General features: G+C 39.8%; 1 protein-coding gene across 1 annotated transcript; it reads right to left on the bottom strand.

Annotated features, from left to right (window-relative positions):
• Nucleotides 1-700: 700 nt before the first annotated feature.
• On the bottom strand, nucleotides 701-18,980 carry PRPH2 (peripherin 2). The gene is made up of 3 exons (XM_050951936.1): nucleotides 18,400-18,980; nucleotides 14,045-14,291; nucleotides 701-1,258 (listed from the first exon to the last, which is right to left on the bottom strand). Exons 1-3 carry the CDS (start codon nucleotides 18,978-18,980, stop codon nucleotides 1,031-1,033), a joined length of 1,056 nt encoding a protein of 351 aa, XP_050807893.1. The 3' UTR covers nucleotides 701-1,030.
• Between the last annotated feature and the right edge of the window lie 3,796 nt (nucleotides 18,981-22,776).

Raw genomic sequence — 22,776 nt, 5'->3', positions numbered from 1 at the left:
TTTCTACTTATGGACAAATGAAATGGATTTGTAAATAATTTGTAAAGTTCCTCTAATGCTTTAAGTGTTAATTTCCAAGGTGCCATTTTTTGTTATGAGTTAGTTGCCAGGAATTCTTTGGAGAAAGAGCTTAAGTTTCATATTTTTAAACATATGTACAGAATAACCATAACTGGCATATGATTCCTTGATTTCACCCATTAGTTTAAATATAGTTTAAATTACTTTAAATAGAAAATTCAATATATCTACCATACTCCTTCAGGATATATGGCTGAAAATATCTGAGAAACATTAAGCATAAGCCTTATCTTAGTTATTGTCACATTAGTTGCACTGTTCTATTTAATTACCATTTTTACACAGTGCATAAATTCTCAGTACAATTTTGTCTTTTATTCTGTTCATCTTGCAGTGAACATGAAAGAAAATACCATCTGTTAGCATGTTAACAAACATCATATTGTATAAGAGATTTGTGATAATACCAGGTAAACCAAAAGTTAGATACATTTCTGAAAAACTTTCCCTCAGGTTTATTTTTAAAGATTTTACTCCACAAAATACCAACCTGTTTGCCTTTTAACTTTAAACATTAAAGTATGTTGCTCAAATAAATGTGTAAACTTGAGTAAAAAACAATGAATTTTTCAAATTCCCTTTTTACATTACCAAAAAAAAAAAAGGAAAGAATCACAAAGTGATGTCAGCCAATTTAAAAAAAATCATCTTTTGAAGTCTGTCTAACTGTCATGCAGATAGGCGTAGACACAACTGTCCTGAACAAGTGAGCATGGAGCCTTGAAGCCCTAATTCTGGTCATTTCCCGTAGAAGTTATGGAGACCATTACACTCACTCTGAACATAGGTAAAGATATTATCCCAAAGTGCACTATATAGCATACCCCACATATAAAAAAGTATGTAGAAATGTATACTTGTAATGGTTTATACATTTTTCTAAAATACTTATTCACAATTCTCAGTTTTTTTCATTTTTCTTTGATGAAGTCTACCTCAGTAGAGAAGCTCAACTGACTGTTGTGATGGCTGGAGTCTTTCCACCTTCTTCGCCTTCAGCACCTGCATCCACCTGATTGAACTTACCAATCTTTTTCAAACTTTCTAATGCGGATTTGAAAGTGTCTGTCAGGCTCTGCTCCAGGAGCCACCCCTCGCTTTCACATTCAGGATCCTCAGGATTTGCGATGCTTTCCAGAGCGGTTTGCAAAAGACGCAAACCAACCATCACAGATACCTGCATGGGATGCATTGGAAAACAGCAATGAAATGCAATAAACCCCTTCTACACACGTGCACAGCTGAATAGCTTCACCCTCTAGCACCACAGAAGTAATACTCAACCTGTGAGCAGACTCTTGAGCCCCGCTGGCGGCTTATGAGGCTCTGCAGTTCTGAGCAGCACTCCATTTTCTCTGCCTGCATCTCAGGTGATGCCAGTGCAGTGCTAGGCACAGGAATGCTCTCTGACTGGCTCGAAAAGGCTGTGTAACTCAGAGCAGTGGTATGAGACTCCCCCAAGATTAAATGAGTTGCCTGAACTCTCCCTTCTTTTGAGTAGCTAGGAGGAAGAAGAAAGTGGAGAGATTCCCTCACCCCCAAAGGCTCAGAAGCGGGAGGCAGGATGGCGTAGCAAGGAGTGGGAGGAAGAGTAAAGACCCCAAGGAGCAAGGCGAGGAATGAGGCAGTAGAAAGGAGACATTGTATTGCCTGGAATGAGGGAGGAACCACAAAATAACCACAAGGTGAGGTCCTCTCATCCATGGTTTCTGGCATTTGGCTCACGGATGGTGGTGACATGGAATCTTGCTGAGGGAATACCCACAAAGTCATGAAGTGGGTATTACAACATGTCAGGCTGCTGCCCAATGGTGTTTTTTTGTGTGTCAGAACTCAGCTTGTTGTAAAAGTGACTCTCCATCTCATCAGACTGCGGGTCTGTGGAGTACAGCCTTTCCAAAGGCAATGGAATGGCAAGTCCTATGGGCACTAGACCTTCATAAAACTTATGAGCAACATCAGCTTTCATACCTTCAGTTTATTTTAACATAATACTCATTTTCATGCTGACCTTAATATCTTTGGCAAATATATTAGTATGATCAAGGAGATCATCCTTAACAAAAAAACTAGTCATGAGGTCCAGGACCTTAGTGGGTTTAGTGTGTGGACCATCAGCTACTTCATTTGTAGTTCTATTTTCTTTTTATATTTAAAAAGATAAAGGCGACACAAGAAGCAACACCAGTGTATTTGTCACTGTTTAAATTTGAAAAAAAAATATTTGGGTAAAATATTTACCAGTTCCAGAAGCCTGCATCATCTATTTTCTGTGGTATTAGGATGGGTTAACACCACTGACACCCATGGAGGAACCTGTTAGGCCTCAACTCTGACTTCATATAATTGGATGGCTTATGGGAACCTTTTGTTGTTAAGAGTTCTTCTGTCTCCTAACACTGTTCTGAACTGCTCAGCTTCCTGCTGTGCTGTATTTATGGAGAAGACGGAGCTCTCTGAGAGACACTAGTAAGAGGAAGGAAGCACTGCCTTTAGAAGAGTAGGTGGGCTAAAAAGAGGAAGAGAGCTCAATAGGGTTAATTCAGAAACAAGGTCTAGCCCACATATTAAAAAATCTCATGGCCTTTGTTTAATAAGAGTAGAGTGTTAGCCCCATTATCCTGCCGAAATTCCAACCACAGTAACTGCATTGTCTTCTGAAATTCCCCTGCCATTTCAACCCGGTACAGTATTCTTCATCACTTCTTATCCTAAACAGTTGTGTTGTGTTACTGTAGGCAGTTAACACATTAAATCCTAAGGGTCTTATTTCATTGAAGGGATTGGGATTGCTCTCTGTCTACAGCACAGTTGTAACTTAATTGATATTGGTAAAGTACTTTTAGATTTTATGATGAAAGGAGTCATTGATGTGTAAACATTAGTATACATTAAGAGACACTTTAACTAGAGATAGGGGCAAGTTGCAACATTTCATTCCAAATTTATGTGATGGGAGTGATGCAGATCTGTGATTTGGTTCAGCCCTTTAGGATCAGTTGCAAAGTTCAGATCCAGATTTTGGACAACAATAAAGATTGGGGTGCCAAGATCTGGAGTGTCAGTAAGACTACATCTGATTTTAACCATCCCTAACATCAGGGTTATAGCTGAACACTGTCTCCAAATCCCTAGTTAAATAAGACTACTTTTGGTTACCCTTCAATTCCACCCTATAAATGCTGCAGGCAATTTTGTCTCCTCTTACTCAAGAACAGAAAAGGGGGAAAAATCTAACACAAACAGACTTCCCCAGTACTCCACACACCTCCATCTCCAAGGGCAGCTGGAAAGAAAGTTGGCTATGTACTATAGAGTGCCTTTCATCTCCACTTTAGAATGGGATGTACAACAAAAAAGTTGTGCATCATTGCCCACTACAAGTGCTTTCTAGAGCAGGTTCTGGAAGCACTGAGTATCTTCTCATGAATTCACAAAATAAAAACGCTAGCAACTGACACCATTTTATATCAAGAATCAAAGTGAACATTAATTTACACAAATAACTCTTAGACATTAACTGATTTCTGTCCATCTTGAGGTCAATCCTTCCAATTTTGGACCCAATCCCGCCACCCTTACTCATGAAATTAGTGTCATTGCCATCAATGATTTACTGCTGTGAGTAAAGGTTTACAAGAGTGGACCCAAAATGTGACCTTCATATAACTGTACAGCAAGTAATTTTCACTGTGCTGCTCCATTGCTCATGAGCAGAATGTGTTTTATGGCTAGCTCATAAGCGTTCCCACCATTTTATAGTGCACGTAGTTCTCCTCAACTGCTCTGCATTGTTTTGATATGGTTTAGGTAGCAGGGTCTCAGCTAGTGTGGCTGAAACAAGCTTCAGGCAAGGTTCCCTATTACATGCCGCAATTTAAGACTCCCTTTTCTAACCAGGTCTCACTTGGTGGTTTTAAAACTCTGGTAATAAAATTCTGAGCCCCAAAACACCTCTCTGATCTGGACTGAGAGTGACTTGCTAAAGAGCAATACAATTCACATCTCCTCCAGTGGTTGAGCCCATCTTTTCCACCACAGTTCCAGCCTTGACTGTCTTGGGAGCCGGAGATTAATGGTTGAGAAGTGAACTTGTATGTCCTGTACGATAGCACAGAACAATGGTCCATCTCTTGTTAAACTGAACTATTTGGCAAATTATCTACCATACAGAAGCTTTTGTATAGCACCCATTGATAATATATCAAGGTGCTGAACAGAATGGTTAGTTCTTCAAGAGTCTCTGCATATTCCCACTTATGGGCTCTGTGTCACCATGTGGTGCCTTGTGGTAGAGCCGCCTTTTAGCAACATTAGCTAGAACCCTCTTGCACTCCCCACTCCCCTCATCACCAGCGCTCTGAAGGAGACACGCTGTATAGGGTGTGGAGCACTCTTACCAACTCAGTTCCTTCCAACTGTGTGCCTGAATGAATGTGAACCTTTCCAGTCTCTTGAGAGCTGGAGCCTCTCTATTCTAGCTAGTTAGTGATAGCTTTGTTAGAGTAGTTAGTGTCTCTTCTTGGTTCTGGGTAATGGTTGAGTTGAAGAAACAAAAAGCCAGGATTCAAGCATTGCCTTTCCTTCCCAGTGTCTTCCTGGCATCGGATGACCATATGCAGTGCCTCAAGTGCATGAGAGAAGGATACTCACCTTCTGGGTGTTCGGTTTGTCAGACCTTTACTCCCAGAGCCTGCATGGGTAGGAAGATTTGTTTGAAGCTCCTCCTCCTCAAGAAAGCACTTGTATCTAGACCCTTTGGATCTGATCTGTCTTCAGATCCAGGGTCTAAGAGGCCAGTCTCAGCTCCTAGAGCTTCCAGTGGCCCCAAGTGACTGAAGGGTTCCAAGTAGCTGCAACCCTAGTTTGGGCCAGATTTGATTCCTGCAACTCCCTCAGTCATGCCCCGAGGCTAAAATATCTGACTCAAGGGCCAAGTGATTGGTTTGACTGCCCCAGTTCTGGAACTGAGGTTGAGAGATGGTTCAACCACCTTCTCCAGAGCTATGCCTCACAACTATTCGATTGTGACAGAATCCCTGTGGCCATGAGACCAGGGTCAGCTCCTACTTCCACTTTGGGATCCAGGATGAGTGATTTGAATGGTGTGTCAGAACCAGGGCTGTCAGCACCTTCAGTTCTGGCTGTTATAGTTCCAAAGAAAAGGAGACATAGGGACAAAGCAGCCACTGATGGCAGTGCCAGCTCCCCTGCATCAGAGTTATCAGAGCCTTCCAATTCTGACAAAGCAGTCATGGTTCCCCATCCAGCTTCGGTAGCAAAGGAGATCATGTCATCCAAATCTTCAGACCTGCTGACTACTCCTGCCCCTGTTCCTGGCCTCAGGCTCGGTTCTGTAAAGCTCTGCCACTGTGGCAGCCCACATTCACCCTTTGACTCTGGTTCATGCATCAGATTCAAGTGTGAAATGCAACGTTTCTAAAAGGAGGCATGTTTCCCCAGCTCCAAGGTCGTCTTCCTCATCTCCTGTTACAAAGAAGAGGCCAGAAGGTGTCATTTGCCTGTCACCACAAAGTTGGATCTCCATACATCCCTCTGGATCCATTGTTATCCCCAGTGCATTCTATCTCTGATCCAGAGCAAGATCCTTACCAGGAGGAAAACGGGAAGAAGGAATGTGGAAGAAACGTCTCACCTGGTATTTGATATCCTTGGTGCTACTTCAATACAGAATATCCCTAACAATTTTGGATGGTTTGCTACAGCTGGCTAAATCTGTGTGCAATATGCCTGCTCCTTGTCAAAATGTTTCTTAGAAAGCTCACAAGTTGTATCAGATACCCTCTGAAGGGTTTTCCTGCTTTCATATGCACCTAATTCACTGGTGGTAGCTGCTGCCAGAAACAGGAAAAATCTGGACAATCATGCTCCACCTCAGCTTGCAAGGAAGGGAAAAGATTGATCGGTTGGGGTGAAAGGTGTTATTTTCGTTGTCCTTTGGTATTATGATGGTGAATGCTCAGGTGGTCATGGCTTGGTACCATTCATGGCAGAAGATCACATTGTTTTTACAAGACTTACCTCACAACAGAAGAAGGTTGGCAAATGTCATTTTAATGGAGGGTCAAAACATAGCCAAGCATTCCCTGGGGGCCTTTTTTGATGCTTCAGACTCTGCTGCCAAGGCACTGGTGTCTGCTATGACCATGAGGAGGCATACTTGGTTTTTTTTCATCTTCCCTAACTCTAGATCCTAAGCGTAAGCTGGAGGAACTCTCCTTTGAAAAGGGAGGATCTTTTCAGTGATAAAAAGACAAAACATGTGCTGGAAAAACTAAAGGACATGAAATTAGACAGCACAGTTTCTAGGTGATTCCCTCTGTTAGGAGGAGGCCTTCTACTCATTTCTGGTACTAGAGACAGTACTCCCCAGTCTTCGTCTTACTTTTCATCCAATCAGAGATGTCAACAATACCAGCAGCCTTCTGCCTTCCAGAATCAACATAGAAAAAGGCTTTTGAAGCCATAGTTTAAATCTAAACAACGTGCTTCCTCATTACTGTCTTTGTGGGAGAACAACAAGCATAATTTTTGATGAGATGATCAAGAGTCAAGAAGCAGCAAGTCAGGACCAACTAACCCCTTTCTCTGGAGACAGACTAGCCTGCATATTCAATGCATCAAGGCAAGTTACGTAGGATTTATGGGTATTAGGGACTGTAGCCATACAGTTTGAAAAACTGCCTCTCCCCAATTCACCCTACCCTTCCCTCTTCAGGGACTCCTCTTATGGGACTATTCTTGCAGAAGTAGAAAAGTTGCTATGGATAGGAACAGTTGCGGAGGTTCCCAAATGCCAGAGGGGTCAGGGGTTTTACTGCCGTTACATCATTTCTCTGCACCAGAAAGTATCAGAAAAAATCTCTCTAGACCCAAGGGACCTGAATAAGTACATTCGGAAGTTTTGGTTCCATAGTACCTTTGCTGTCAGTCATGGATTGGTTTGCAACTCTTGATTTAAAGGATGCATATTTTCGTATATCGATTCATCACAATCATCACAAGTACCTTTGATTTGTTCTGGCTGAATGCCATTTTCAGTATCGGGTGCTCTCATTTGGTCTCTCCACATCACCTGAGAAGGAGTGAATTGAATGTCCTAATGGTTGATCCACCTTTCACTTCTTTTCCTAAGGCCCGCGTAGTTCTCAGACCTGATCCTAGGTGCTGTCCTGAGTTGGTGTCTGATTTCAACATCAGACAATTAATTTGCCATTTTTTTCTTAAACTGCATTCCAATAGAAGGAATCTGTTCTACATACCTTGGATGCCAGAAGGGCCCTAGGATAGAACTAAAAGTTTTTGTAAATCGTCTAGATTGTTTGTCTTATGCTAAACACCACATGGGTTATACAGTTCCTCCACAGATCATGTGTTATGGACTGTTACTAGCAAAAGTTCCTGCATCTACTTCGATTCCACTGCATTCCACTAGAGCTGTAGCTACTTAGATTCATAGACTCTAGGACTGGAAGGGACCTCGAGAGGTCATCGAGTCCAGTCCCCTGCCCTCATGGCAGGACCAAATACTGTCTAGACCATCCCTGATAGACATTTATCTAACCTACTGTTAAATATCTCCAGAGATGGAGATTCCACAACCTCCCTAGGCAATTTACTCCAGTGTTTAACTACCCTGACAGTTAGGAACATTTTCCTAATGTCCAACCTAAATCTCCCTTGCTGCAGTTTAAGCTCATTGCTTCTTGTTCCATCATTAGAGGCTAAGGTGAACAAGTTTTCTCCCTCCTCCTGATGACACCCTTTTAGATACCTGAAAACTGCTGTCATGTCCCCTCTCAGTTTTCTCTTTTCCAAACTAAATAAACCCAATTTTTTCAGCCTTCCTTCATAGGTCATGTTCTCAAGACCTTCAGTCATTCTTGTTGCTCTTCTCTGTACCCTCTCCAATTTCTCCACATCTTTCTTGAAATGCGATGCCCAGAACTGGACACAATACTCCAGCTGAGGCCTAACCAGTGCAGAGTAGAGCGGAAGAATGACTTCTTGTGTCTTGCTCACAACACACCTGCTAATGCATCCCAGAATCACATTTGCTTTTTTTTGCAACAGTATCACACTGTTGACTCATATTTAGCTTGTGGTCCACTATGACCCGTAGATCCCTTTCTGCCATATTCCTTCCTAGACAGTCTCTTCCTATTCTGTATGTGTGAAACTTCCTTCACTTCTCTTAGGCAGGTGCCAGTTGCTGAAATTTGCAGAGCTGCAAGCGAGACTTTGGTGCACACTTTCACTAAACACTGCTTTGGACTTGGCCTCTAGGGTGAATGATGGATTTGGCAAGGCAATGCTTCAGTCTATTGAATTAGGATCCTGTTCCTACCTCCAGGTTAGTTTCAAGTACTGCTTATCAGTCTGTCCCATAAGTGGAACTATGCAGAGCCACTGGAAGAAATTAAAGTTACTTATTCGTAACAGGAGTTCATCAAGATGGCTCTGCATATTCACACTTCTCTCACCCTTTCTCTCTTTGTCAGAGTCTTTGTTGTTTCTGGCAATGTGGTGGGAAGTGGCAAGTGCGCCCCACAGCCTACGTAGCCTCAGAATGTTGGTGATGCAGAGGGGAGGGGAAGGAGATGCAAGACCCTTCTAGCAGTGTCAGCAAGAGGAAGATTCTACCACAAGGTGACACAGTGCCTATAAATGTGATTATGCAGAGTCCTCTCAATGTACTCCAAATATAAGAAACCAACCTTCGTATCTCCATGCCAATGAAATGTTCATGTCATCAGCAAAATCAATGTAATTGGAGTGGAGTCTCAACTTCAAAAATACCCTTTTTGGTGCCTCACTGGTATACATTTCAGCAGTAGATCTTTGGCTTATTACAGTCCATCAGAGAAGTAGTGATTGTTGTTGTCTGAAAGCTTCATAGGTTTCATTGATTGTCAATTGCCAAGAGGAGATCAGCAAACATTTGTGATAAATATTACTTTAATTAGCACCTTTGATGTCATGGATAGTGAAGCTTTGTTAATGTGCTGCAGGATCTTGGGGATGCCTAAAGCCATCCCTTGACTGGTTTTCTTGTTCCCTTTTTTAAAGTTCTGAGTTGTTAATCATTGACTCTTTCGTCTGGTCAACATATATGTGAGATCGCTTAGTGAGGAGGTGGGGATGGTCTTGGCAGCAATGCCATCAGTATAATGACAACATTCAGCTTTAAATCTTCTTTAATTCCAACTGTGCGGGGTCTCTTCTTTCTCACAGCGGTTGACTGAGCAAGAAGGCATACTCAGCTGACTGAGGATCAATTCAGATGAGATAGGTGGTATGCTGGTGGGCAGGGAAGTGTCACATGGCTCTCATGATGGGCTAATGGTGACTGTTTGTTCTACTGAAGGAGTGAGCTCAACTTTAGTCAATGGAGTCATTTTAGACCTCTGGCTTACTCCTAGCTCTTTTACCAATTGTATTGGGATAACAGACCTCCTTTCACTGCCATAGATGTCACTTCAATGATCCATGCTTATGTTACCTACTTGTTAGACTTCTGGAACATGCTCCATACGCTGCTACCTTTGAAAGTCACTAGGAAGTTTTATCAAGTGTTCAATGCATCTTCATGTTTGCTTTTCAGGCTGAGTTATCCAGAGAATATCCTGTGTACTTCAAAGGCTCCATTTGCCTCCTACTCGCTTCAGGGTCCAATTCTAAGTGTTGAGTTTACTCTTATACCACTCTTGAGGCCTACCTAAGAAGCCACCTCTCACTCTGAGCCCTTGTGACAGCTGAGATCCATGTATATCTGTTTTATACCATGTTTTCTGAAAGTAGATATCAGTTGAACCATCTCTGCTGGTAATCTTTTGTTTGCCTTCCCTGGACAGTCCTTAGGTCTGGAAATTGCTCTCCACTGGTTAAAAGAGGTAGGAAAAGTCACCAGTTGACCTTTAGAGGCTGCTTTTATTTCTGCTTCCACAGAGGTAAAGCCCATCTGTTTACCTGGGATTTATCCTGAAGCAGATTAGCCAGAAGGTGGTTTGAACTTTTTTTTTGTTATATTCAAGACTGTCAGTTATGTAGAGAGTCTAAATGTTCCTGGAGGATATGGCATATCACATGTTTTTATAAACAAACAAAGAGCTTTTATACTTAACAATTTATTCACTCTTTGCTTCTAATGTTTCTCATAGAAGCTTGAAATCAAATGGTATTTACAGTACTTGCTAATGGTTCTAAAGACAGAACGAGTCAATGCTGCTTTGCTCTTCATTCCTTTCTCCGAGTACCAGTATCACTAATACAATCGGAGGGAGTGCACACAGCTCTGCAAACCTGGCACGGTGTTTACTAGTTAGGTGCTGTTACAGTGCAGCTAGTTTGAACTCTCACTGTTTCCAGATACAAAGCAAAATAGGGAAGCTATGGTGGAATTTTTATTTGGCTTCTCAGCCACCCCGTCGTAGATGAAAATAAAGTGAGAGAAATGGCTTTTGTAACGGGAAGTCATGCTTCACCAATCTATTAGAATTCCTTGAGAGTGTCAGCAAACGTGGACATGGTGAGCCAGTAGATATAGTGTACTTTCACTTTCCAAAAGCCTTTGACAAAGTCCCTTCCCAACAGCTCTTAAGCAAACTAAAGAGTCACAGGATAAGAGGGAAGGTCCTCTCATGGATCAGAAACTGGTTAAAAGAGAGGAAATAAAGGATAGGAATAAATGGTCAATTTTCCCCAGTGAAGAGAGGTAAATAGCAGAATCCTGCAGGCATCTACACTGTGTGACATTCATAAATGATCTGGAAAAGGGGGTGAACAGTGAGATGGCAAGGTTTGCTGATGATAGAAATGTATCCAAGATAGTTAAGTACAAAGCTGACTGTGAAGAGTTACAAAGGGATCTCATTAAACTGGGTGACTGGGTGACAAAACGGCAGATGAAATTCAATGTTAAGTGCAAAGTAATGCATATTGAAAAACACACTCCCAACTATACATACAAAATGAGGGGTCTAAATTAGCTAAATTAACAAAACAAAACAAAAAGGATCTTGGAGTCACTGTGGTTAATTCTCTGAAAACATCTGCTCAATGTGCAGCAGCAGTCACAATAGCTTTACAATATTAGGAACTATTAGGAAAGGGATAGATACGACAAAAACTATCCTAGTTCCACTACATAAATCCATGGTATGCTCGCATCTTGAATACTATTTGCAGTTCTGGTTGCCCCATCTCAGAAAAGATATAGTAGAATTGGAAAAGGTGAAGAGAAGGACAAGGAGAATGATTAGGGGTATAGAACAGCTTCCATAAGAGGGGAGAATAAAGAGATTGGCACTGTTCAGTTAAAAGAGAGAGATCTAAGGGAAGGGGATATGATAGAGGTCTATCATATCATGAGTGGTGTGGAGAAAGTGAGTAGGGAAATGTTATTTACCCCTTCATATAATACAAGAACTAGGGGCACCCAATGAAGTTAATAGGCTGAACATTTAAAAAAACAAATGGAAAAAAGTACTTCACACAACACCCAGTCAACCTGTAGATCTCATTGGTGCGGGATGTTGCAACGGTTCAGAAATAATTAAATACATTCTTGGAGGATAGGTCCATCAATGGTTATTAGTCAAGTTGGTCAGGGATGCTACCCCATGCTTTGGGTGTACTGAATCCTCTGACTGCCAGATGCTGGGACTGGATGATGGAGGATGACTCACCCAATAATTGCCCTGTCTGTTCATTTCCTCTGAAGCATCTGGCATGGGCTACTGTCAGACAGGATACTGGGCTAGATGGACCATTGGTCTGACCCAGCGTGACTATTCTTATTTAGAATTTGAAGGATACTTCCCTCTCTGATTTCAGTTTGTAGGTAGGCAGAATTCTCACCTAAGTTAAGAGGTCAGTGTGCCTTTAGTACTATTACTCAGTATAGAATAGTCTTCTCCTTATTTAATACTGACATGAATTTAAAGAAAGAACTGACATGTTATTGTATAAATTGGTGACTGCTTGTTTCCTAGACTGACTACTTCTTTCAAGGATGCCATGTAATCATAGCCTTCCCTTTGCTAAGCAGGGGGATAATCATAAATGTGATTCTTCATCTGGTTAGACAGGGACTTAATTCTTTCAGAGCATCCTGTTCTTGGTAGCAGAGGGAGCTCAAGATCCAAATCTGGATCCCCTGCTCTGACACTACAACACCAGGCCAGCCACATAAGTAGAGCCCAGTATTGCCATTGTCCATGGTTGTATTATGAGTTTCACACTGTTTGGTGTTTTTCAGGAGCCCCAGTTCCTCTGATTGTATGAAAATCACACCTTTCATTTAAAAAATGAAAGAAAAAAAATTCCACCCTTTATTGCTACAGAGAAAAGCTTGAAAATGTGACCTGGCTGCACCCTGAAGGCCTGGAAACAAAAAAGCAAATAATGATTTCAGTCAATTTCAATATTTTTGGGGCCTGATTCATGATTTAATTTATATTTAATTAGCATTACCATATGGTCTGCTCCTCAATCCTGTAATTCCCTGCCTTTTTTCCTATACATCAGTATAAATAAGAAACGTATTTCCACTCCCGTTTGTAACATCGCTTGGTCTTGATTTTCCACAAAGATGCTGGTCGATTTTCCCCCAAATTATATGTTTTTACAAGAAGCATCAATATCAGCCATGGATGGTGATTGTTCGTTTAAAAAAACAAAAAACCCTGCATGTTCTGCTTTTCCTTTGGGTATGCAAATTATTTTTAGAGGTAGGAATGAAATTGAAGGTTTCAACTGTATTTTCCAAAAAACAGCAAATTTAGCCTTTTAGAGAGGAAATAACATATATGCAGACAGCACACCACCACTTTATATTAGGGCTGTCATAATTCTTTGATTTGTATTTATTGAAACTTAAAGTAACTCCGCATCGGAATGAAATATTTAAAATGGCTGCTCCCTGCTGGCAGCAGCCATTTTAGGTATCCTGCAAAGTATGCTTCCTCATATTTCCCAATCCTGGAATGCACCCTTCCCTGGTAACCTGGCTCCCTCCTGCTATCCTGGCAGGCTCCATACCCAATCCCTCATATTAACTCCAGCTAGTTCCAGCCGGTGCTCTGACTCCATTCACATTCAGTGTTCACTAAATACCATAGCCAGTTAGCCGGCACTCACCCAAATGCAGAAAACGTCTTCCTCACACTGTACAGAATGTAGCTTAAAAACAAAACTCCACTACTGGGAATGGTGTCCAGTAATGATTGCAATGTGCTGTTTTTAGACACCTAACCAATATACACTATGATTTTTAGAAGCAGAATGGAAATGAATTCCTGTTCTATATTTAGCCAAGTCAACGAACCTATCCTTTGTGCCCAAGTAGTTTGAGAGAATCAGTCAGGAAGCCTAAACAAAAATCCTGGACCTGGACACCACTGAACTTTGTGGTGTTTGGACTCTGAATCTGGCTCCAGATCGAAATGTTAGGGATGACTTGAGCTCTTCACTGAATTTTACTTTCATTCTCTGCTCCAAAATACACTCGCCATTTTTGACTTATGGGTTTAATATTTTTGACTCTCAGTTGTGTGACTCTCTCTCTCTTATTATTTTCTCCTAAAATTGTATTTTGTATTGAAACAGAAATGAAATCTGGTACCGTTTTCTTTCTGACAATTTGTGCGCTAGCATCTTCCATGATATCTCAGTACAACTCTGGGAAGAGGGGTGAGTGTTATATATTAACCTGTTCCTCTGTTGGCTGGCTAATTCTGATGCACAGCACAACATATTGTAGGCCACAAAACAAGCATTAGCTATTATTTTAGATTTGACATCTATAGATTGGTGGATTATTTATTTTAAATAGCTATTTTAAATGAGAGGTACATTTTTCAATGGATGACAACACTGTTTCTACAATCACTGTTCTAATCGCATAGACATAGATGGAGAAACTGCCATGTCAGCATGTTACCTCAAAAAGCCAGACAAAGAGGACAACACCACCCATGGAGCTCATCATGCTGCTGAAGTAGAGCAGAAGTGCCTCCCTGCAGCCGCGGTTCCATAGGTTGAGCTCCTCTGTTTGATAGTCGTAGCTGTAGTGAGCTGAGTTGTTAGTGACTTGGTACTGGATGCAGGGTCTTGGGGAACTCGGATTGCAGCAACTGAAGGGGACTCCGTCAACCAAGAACTTTCCATCCACATTGCTTTTAATTCGACTATGAACAGGCAAAGGGCAAAAGAAAGTGTAAATACATATGTAATATTCAGCTGAGTGAGAATTTTAATACATGAGAAAGGGGGAACCAAAGGCAAAATAATTTCCCCAGAGTTTTATGATCTTTCTAAAGATGCCTACACCCTCCATATATACACTAATGTACACTTACCAGGAAAAGCCTGAACCTGTTTTTCCTCTCCATAGACCTAGGCCTCATCTTTGTTGAAATAGCAACATTGCATCTCCAGTGATATGGGAAATTAAACAATGTGAAAAACAGAGGTAAATTTCATGAGGGGCAATCGGAGAGGATTACTGCCATCCGTGGCCATGGATAAAGATCTACCCCAGTCACTAGGGCAGTCGTACCCAACAAGACCACTAATCCATCATCTTTTCTTTGACAATGGCCAATAGTAGGGTATAGTAATTCACTTTAGTGAAAGTTACCCAGGATTTAAAATAAGTGTGCTTTAGCAATGAGATGTACAAGAGCGTTTGAAGTCTGTGCAGGAACTATTGACATGTTGTGCTCCATTTTTGAATTCAGCACTCAATAAAATAACCATTTCGTCTAATTATTTGTGCCTCAGTTTGTCCAGCTAGATATTTGTAAAGCACCCAATCACTGTAAATATCTGCCCGTTTCCACCAAAAATTTGAGAAGGACAAAAAGACTTTGAGGGCTGGGACTCAAGCTGGGGATATTTGCTGATCTAACACCTTAACATTTGGTGCCCATGTGAAACAGACTTTGACATGTGAAGTGTGTAAAAACCTTTTGGGAAATTTTAAAACCCTGAAATATCCTCCTCCATCACCTATAACAGCCAATGAGGGCTATATTTTCAAAGCTGTGCTCCATGAGGGTGACTGCAAAACGTGTGTGTGTGAGAGAGAGAATTGACAGCCAAATGGGTAGCAGAATGCACAAATGAATGGGTTTGTAGGTGCAAAGCTTTGAAACCATAGCCTAAATGTCTCTGAATACCAAACAGAATCCAGTTCTGAATGTAGCATGCTTAGATTCTGTTCTAACTCCCATTGAAACGAACACCCAGGATCCCTTTAATTTCAGAAGACCATGAAGCATGTTTAAAAAGAAAAATCAGATGCTGTGTTAAATCCTAGCTCCATTGAAATCAATAGGAGATTTGCCGTTGACGTCAGTGAGGCCTGGATTTCACCCTAGATACACATCCTGTGACTATACTGAGTCCTCTGCAATACACACCTCTGAATTAAAGATCAGAATTGGGCCAACAGACTCAACCTGATGGGTAGCTGAACTTTTTTTTTTTTTAATTATTTTACTTCCCACCTGAGTGTTGGGCAAATCTACAAGGAAATTGCCAGAAATCTCATATTCCTGAGCAAGACCCTATTTTTTAAACACAGTATAATCCTGTTTTCTCCCAGTACTTTGCCCTTCTGTTGTTGATGGATTAAGTTACAGCTCACAGATCTTCAGATAATGCTAGCAGGGTGAACATCTCATTATGTTTTCAAGTAGTTATTTATAACTAAGGACATTTTCCGCAACTCAAAGTGCTCCCAGGTTAAATAACAAATAAAAAGTGTATTTGTTATAATGTCACAGTTCAAAATGCTACAGAATAATAGTTGTGTGTCTTCAAGATTTTAAAAAGCAGCCAAAATAGCAAGCAAGCAAACAGATCACCCAGGGTTCTAGCTTGGTTCATGTGAGAATATTAAAAAAAAAAAAATCACTTCAGTCATTTAAAGTTACATAAATTATTTTAAAAAAGGCTTTCTGGCTTAAGGCATTCTTTGTGAATCAGTAAAACATTATAAATTGATTATATTTTAATGAAAATTCCTAGGCCACTGTTCTTAAATATTTAACTTGGCAAAGAGGTTGCTGGGTGTTCACACTGACATCTTTTTTTTAATTCAAAAAGTTAATTTGTTTGTACTTTTTTATATTTATTTATTTATTTATTTAAGAGTGGAATTTATGTGCCTGAATTGATCTGGAGATCAAGACCTTTCTATACAGCGACCTCCAAGCCATTAAGGTGTTTCTGGTCAATAATCTGTTCCAACTTCTATGAAATACTGAAGCCACATGAGGTCAACATGAACTTAACAGTAGTGTGTCATATGAATTTACCGAGATCTCAAGGACATATTTATTTTATAAAAGAAAAACAGCAAAAAACATTAAGGGCTGGTTGATTTTAGTTTTCATTCAGTCTGAAGTATCAGCAAAGTCTGAAGTAAATTAATAAAAGGAAAAAAAACCACTACATCATTATGGCTATTGCTGTGTCCTGCTTTCGGATTCTTGGAGTGATCTCATGTAACTTTTATCAAATTCCAGTGGAGCTTTGACAGTTTACCTCAGTTGAAGGTTTGCCCCCTCTCCCAGAGCTGTAGCCATTAAAGCGCAGCACTGAGAACCCCAGATAACTGTGTTCTAATCCTGGCTCTGCCAATGACTCACTGGGTGTCCTTTGGCAAGTCACTTAACCTTTCTGTTTCAGTTTCCATAACTGTAAGCAAGGATTAGTTGTCCCAATTTATCCACCTTCCTTGTAGGAATGGTGTGAAGGTAAACTCACTAAGGTTTGTAAAAACAGTTTAAATACTTAGAAAACTGTATAAAGTTAAGAATTATTTAATCTTATTCTTTCCTCCAGTCATAAGGATTTATAGGCTTCATTTTCTGTGCATCAAGAAAATCTGAGTACCTTCACTCTGATATTCTCACTTTTGTTTTGTCAGATACATGATACTCATGGGTTTTATATTTGAAAAGAATTACAGATAATGTTGACGATTATATACAGTTACCTATTTCATGAAGAATTCAGTAGATTTTTTCTTGTATTTTCCCTTTAATTTCTTATCATCTAAGGGTGGGGGCAATTTGTTCACATATTAAAGCCCCTCTCCCACCCCACAAAGACGACTAGTTGCAACTACTGTACTAAAGGACAAGCACTGAACCCCAAAGGTTGGGCAACAGTTAATAGCACTGCATTGTAGAGAGAGTATAATAACCCATTGATGGGAAATAAAAATTAAAATGCTGAAGGGATAAACAACCTTGTAGTTTTGACTGAAAAAAACAGTTAATAGTAAAGGAAATACACTTCAGCTTGCTTTCATAAAGATGAAGTAGTGATACAATGCCAGAGTCTAACAATTCCAACAGTTCTGCAAGACAGGGTCCTTTCTGACAGTAAGTCAGTGTTATTCAATGGAAATTCTCTTCAGGACTGGTAGAGTTTAATACTTTGTTATTCAGGTACTCAATTTTTGGAGAAAGCAGGGAAATGCTCTGTGCAACTGGGTTTATGATGTGGAAGAGCTGAAATATACATAGGCTTGGAAGTATTATATTTTTATCAATAAAATGTCAGTAAACATTGATTTCACTATACACCCACCCACTGATGAAGAAATATTTCCACCTATAATAATCAAAATGTACAAAGAGGAAAAGTAAGAAATGCTTCCTGAGACCATGTTAGAGTTTGATTTAAGGATATTTATTTTGTATATTTTGACATGCGATGTTGACAATCTGTGTTCCAATGGTTATAAAGCTTTAACTTTTTGAATCAACATCTGTTATTAAATAATTGTCTGACACTCTCACATGATTTCCTGCAACTGTGAAAATTTAACTTTTTAAAAATGATTAAACCGACTATTTTGTGCAACTGTGAAAATTTAAAACCAATAAAAATGCTTAAAAATAAACAATCGATAAAAAAATGAAAAGTGAGTTCTTCCAAGCCTAAATATACAAAAGGAAAGCCTGTTGAATGGCAAAAACACCTTAAGGTGTTTTTTATATGTTCCTTTAATATTTAAGGCTGTATAAGAAGAGGATAATATCTCAAAGTATTAAATTTTTATGTTCCAGATGATGTGGGGTGAACTAGTCAGGAGATAGTCATCTGTTTGAGACCTTGGAATATTGGTCTCCTGATTTAAAGTATACATGGAGAGAAAATCCATCCTAAGCAGAAGCAGTATAGCAACTCTGTACTTCCATCTCTCTTTCAATGTAGATTTTTTTAATGTGAGATGTAATGTATATAATGTATAATAAACCACATTAAACAACTTACTCTTTCACTTCTTTGGAGCCAAAATCCAGGTATCTATTGCTGATCCACTGAATCTCAAACCAGTCTCTGAAACCATTGTTTCCACAGCATCTGAACTCAATTTGGAGCATGTCAATTGTCTTCTTCATGAAGCATCTTCCTGGGGTATCCGTATCCCTGTAGAACTTCATGCCATTCTTTAGCCCATATGCTAATGTCGTCTCCAGAGAGCCCCTCATGAGAAAGCAAATCAGAGCAATGAAAAAAATGAGGCAGTTAAAAAAGAAACATAACACCAGGTAAGGTTTCAGCAAAGGCTTCCACTTTGCAAATTTAGTTGGATCTAGAGAATCATAGCAAATTTTGCCAGCAAGAGCATTGAAGGTGCAAGATAATATACCCATCAATATCAAAGAATTGGGCACAAGATGGCTTTCAGAATTGTCCATCACTTCACTTCGCTTCCGGAGCTCAATTTTGAGGAACAATCCCATGCTGAAAACAATGATTCCTGCAAACACTGAAAACCAGTTCATGAGCCATAGTCCCTGAGCTAGTTTTACCCTTTTCTTCTGGTTGAATTTGACTTTTAGTAGTGCCATCTTTGTAATACTGAATATTAAAAGATTCCACGGTATTACTCCTTTTCTTGACTGAGCAAATTTAGAAAAAACTATTCAGGCCTTTAAAAAGACTCTGCGTGGCATACTTTTAAGTGAGCCATTTTTTGGTCCTTCCATCATGAGCTCCCTAACCTAGGACCCAAGCAAGCAAATAACAAAAGTTTCAAATTAACAATTGCACGTTAATAGAGATAATTTGCAAATAGCACCTACACCTATTTCTGGTGGTCACTTCCAACCAAAAGAGAAACAGTCTCAAAATTTCAAACGAGTTGATCTGGCTCTACAAGACGTCATTCTAATACCTTTAATCAGGTTGATCCAATTTAGAGAAATCTCTGCTAACAGATAAGCAGTGGAAATAATCCCTCATTTTACTATTTAGTGGATTTGTGCCTTCATATGATAGGTTACATTGTACTAGAATGTCAAAGCCCAGAAATATAAAGAGATGCTTGTTACCAGATAAACATAGGTCCAAAATAAAAAGCTGTATCAACAAAGAAAAGTATGTTGTATATGACAATCTGAGTTACTCGTACCTACAGCTAGAAACACCATTCTAGTACATAGCCTTCTCTGTTCACCCTAGCTGGCTTACACGTTTTGTTTTGGGAGCAGTTAAGGACATCATTTTCAGTCACCTAAAAATTTAAGCTTGTGGAAGCCCTGAAAGAAAGTAGACTATGACTAGCCCTGACAAGATAGTAAAAAGCACCATCAAATACACTCACTAAATAAAACATAGCCTAAAATCCAGGAACATTTGTTTGAGTCATGAGCAGTTTACTGGCTAATTGTGATGGGCCAAGGTGTGGGAGAAAGATTTGTCAAGAAGGCATGAAAAATACTTGCCTTCAGTGGAGTTACACCAGGGATGAATTTGATTAAGAAGGGAATCTCTGCTTCATCGTCACTAGTTAATACACAAGAAGTGCTATTTTAGTCTTTGACACTCTCTACTGAGCATTTTAAGAAGTATACAGAATGGAATACAGAATCCAAGGAGTCTCACCCATTTTCATTTTGTGGACTAATTGTTCATACAGCGATTTGAACAGAAAGGGAGGTGGCTCACAACAAGACATGCTTACATAACATCCTTGTGGCAACTACAGCACTTACTTACACCGAACAGCAGCATTACTAATTTATGTATGTCATTTTAACTGCCTTTTATGCTATAAATAGACTTGGCAGAATTCAATTTTTATAATTTCCATGCATTTTAAACATTTTTCTATTTTTATTAATTTAAATTTTCACAGTTGTTGGAAATTATGGGGCATTACACATAAGAACATAAGAATGACTGTACTGGGTCAGACCAAAGGTCCATCCAGCCCAGTATCCTGTCTACTGACTGTGGCCAATGCCAGGTGCCCCAGAGGGAGTGAACCTAATAGGTAATAATCAAATGAATCTCCCTCCTGCCGTCCATCTCCACCCTCTGATAAACAGAGGCTAGGGACACCACTCCTTACCCATCCTGGCTAATAGCCATTAATGGACTTAACCTCCATGAATTTATACAGTTCTCTTTTAAACACTGTTATACTCCTAGCCTTCACAACCTCCTCAGGCAAGGAGTTCCACAAGTTGACTGTGCACTGTGTGAAGAACTTTCATTTGTTTTAAACCTGCTGCCCATTAATTTCATTTGGTGGCCCCCTAGTTCTTATATTATGGGAACAAGTAAATAACTTCCTTATTCACTTTCTCCACATCACTCATGATTTTATATACCTCTATCATATCCTCCCCTTAGTCTCCTCCTTTCCAAGCTGAAAAGTCCTAGCCTCTTTAATCTCTCCTCATATGGGACCCATTCCAAACCTCTAATAATTTTAGTTGCCCTTCTATGAATCTTTTCTAATGCCAGTATATCTTTTTTGAGCTGAGGAGACCACATTTGTACGCAGTATTCAAGATGTGGGCATATCATGGATTTATATAAGGGCAATAAGATATTCTCTGTCTTATTCTCTATCCCCTTTTTAATGATTCCTAACATCCTGTTTGCTTTTTTGATTGCCACTGCACACTGCATGGACATCTTCAGAGGACTATCCATGATTACTCCAAGATCTTTTTCCTGATTAGTTGTAGGCTGCTAAATTAGCCCCATCATATTGTATGTATAGTTGGGATTATTTTTTCCAATGTGCATTACTTTACATTATCCACATTAAATTTAATTTGCCACTTTGTTGCTCAACCACTTAGTTTTGTGAGATCTTTTTGAAATTCTTCACAGTCTGCTTTGGTCTTAACTATCTTGAGCAATTTAATATCATCTGCAAACTTTGCCACCTCACTGTTTACCCCTTTCTCCAGATCATTTATGAATAAGTTGAATAGGATTGGTCCTAGGACTGACCCTTGAGGCACACCACTAGTTACTCCCTCCATTCTGAACATGTACAATTTATTCCTACCTTTTGTTCCCTGTTTTTTAACCAGTTCTCAGTCCATGAAAGGATCTTCCCTCTTATCCCATGACAACTTAATTTATGTAAAAGCCTTTGGTGAGGAACCTTGTCAAAGACTTTCTGGAAATCTAAGTATACTATGTCCACTGGATCTCCCTGGTCCACATGTTTGTTGATCCTGTCAAAGAACTCTAATAGATTAGTAAGACACAATTTCCCTTTACAGAAACAACGTTGACTTTTGCCCAACAATTTATGTTCTTCTATGTATCTGACAATTTTATTCTTTACGATTGTTTCAATTAATTGTCCCGGTACTGATGTTAAACTTAGTGGTCTATAATTGCCGGTATCACCTCTAGAGCACTTTTAAAATATTGGCATTACGTCAGCTATCTTCCAGTCATTGGGTACAGAAGCTGATTTAAAGGACAGGTTACAAACCATAGTTAGTAGTTCCGCAATTTCACATTTGAGTTCTTTCAGAACTCTTGGGTGAATGCCATCTGGTCCCAGTGACTTGTTAATGTTAAATTTATCAATTAATTCCAAAACCTCCTCTAGTGACACCTCAATCTGTGACAGATTTGTCACCTACAAAAGCCGGCTCAAGTTTGGGAATCTCCCTAACATCTTCAGCCATGAAGACTGAAGCAAAGAATCCGCAATGACTTTATCATCTTTAAGTGCTCCTTTTGTATCTTGATCATCCAGTGGACCCACTGGTTGTTTAGCAGGCTTCCTGCTTCTGATGGACTTTAAAAACATTTTGTTATTACCTTTTGAGTTTTTGGCTAGTTGTTTTTCAAACTCCTTTTTGGCTTTCCTTATTACATTTTTACACTTAATTTGGTAGTGTTTATGCTCCTTTCTATTTACCTCACTAGGATTTGACTTCCACTTTTTAAAAGATGCCTCGTTATCTCTCACTGCTTCTTTTACATGGTTGTTAAGCCACAATAGCTCTTTTTTAGTTCTTTTACTGTGTTTTTTAATTTGGGGTATACATTTAAGTTGGGCCTCTATTATGGTGTCTTTGAAAAGTGTCCATGCAGCTTGCAGGGACTTCACTCTAGTCACTGTACCTTTTAATTTCTGTTTAACCCCCTCATTTTTGCATAGTTCCCCTTTCTGAAATTAAATGCCACAGTGTTGGGCTGTTGAGGTGTTCTTCCCACCAAAGGAATATTAAAAGTTATTATATTATGGTCCCTATTTCCAAGTGGTCCTGTTATAGTTACCTCTTGGACCAGATCCTGCGATCCACTTAGGACTAAACCGAGAATTGCCTCTCCCCCTGTGGATTCATGTACCAGCTGTTCCAAGAAGCAGTCATTTAAAGT

This window comes from Gopherus flavomarginatus, chromosome 4 (assembly GCF_025201925.1).
Source record: "Gopherus flavomarginatus isolate rGopFla2 chromosome 4, rGopFla2.mat.asm, whole genome shotgun sequence".
Taxonomy (NCBI): domain Eukaryota; kingdom Metazoa; phylum Chordata; order Testudines; family Testudinidae; genus Gopherus; species Gopherus flavomarginatus.
Note: the sequence above shows the minus strand (reverse complement) of the source record. Positions and strands in the feature narration are given on the sequence as shown.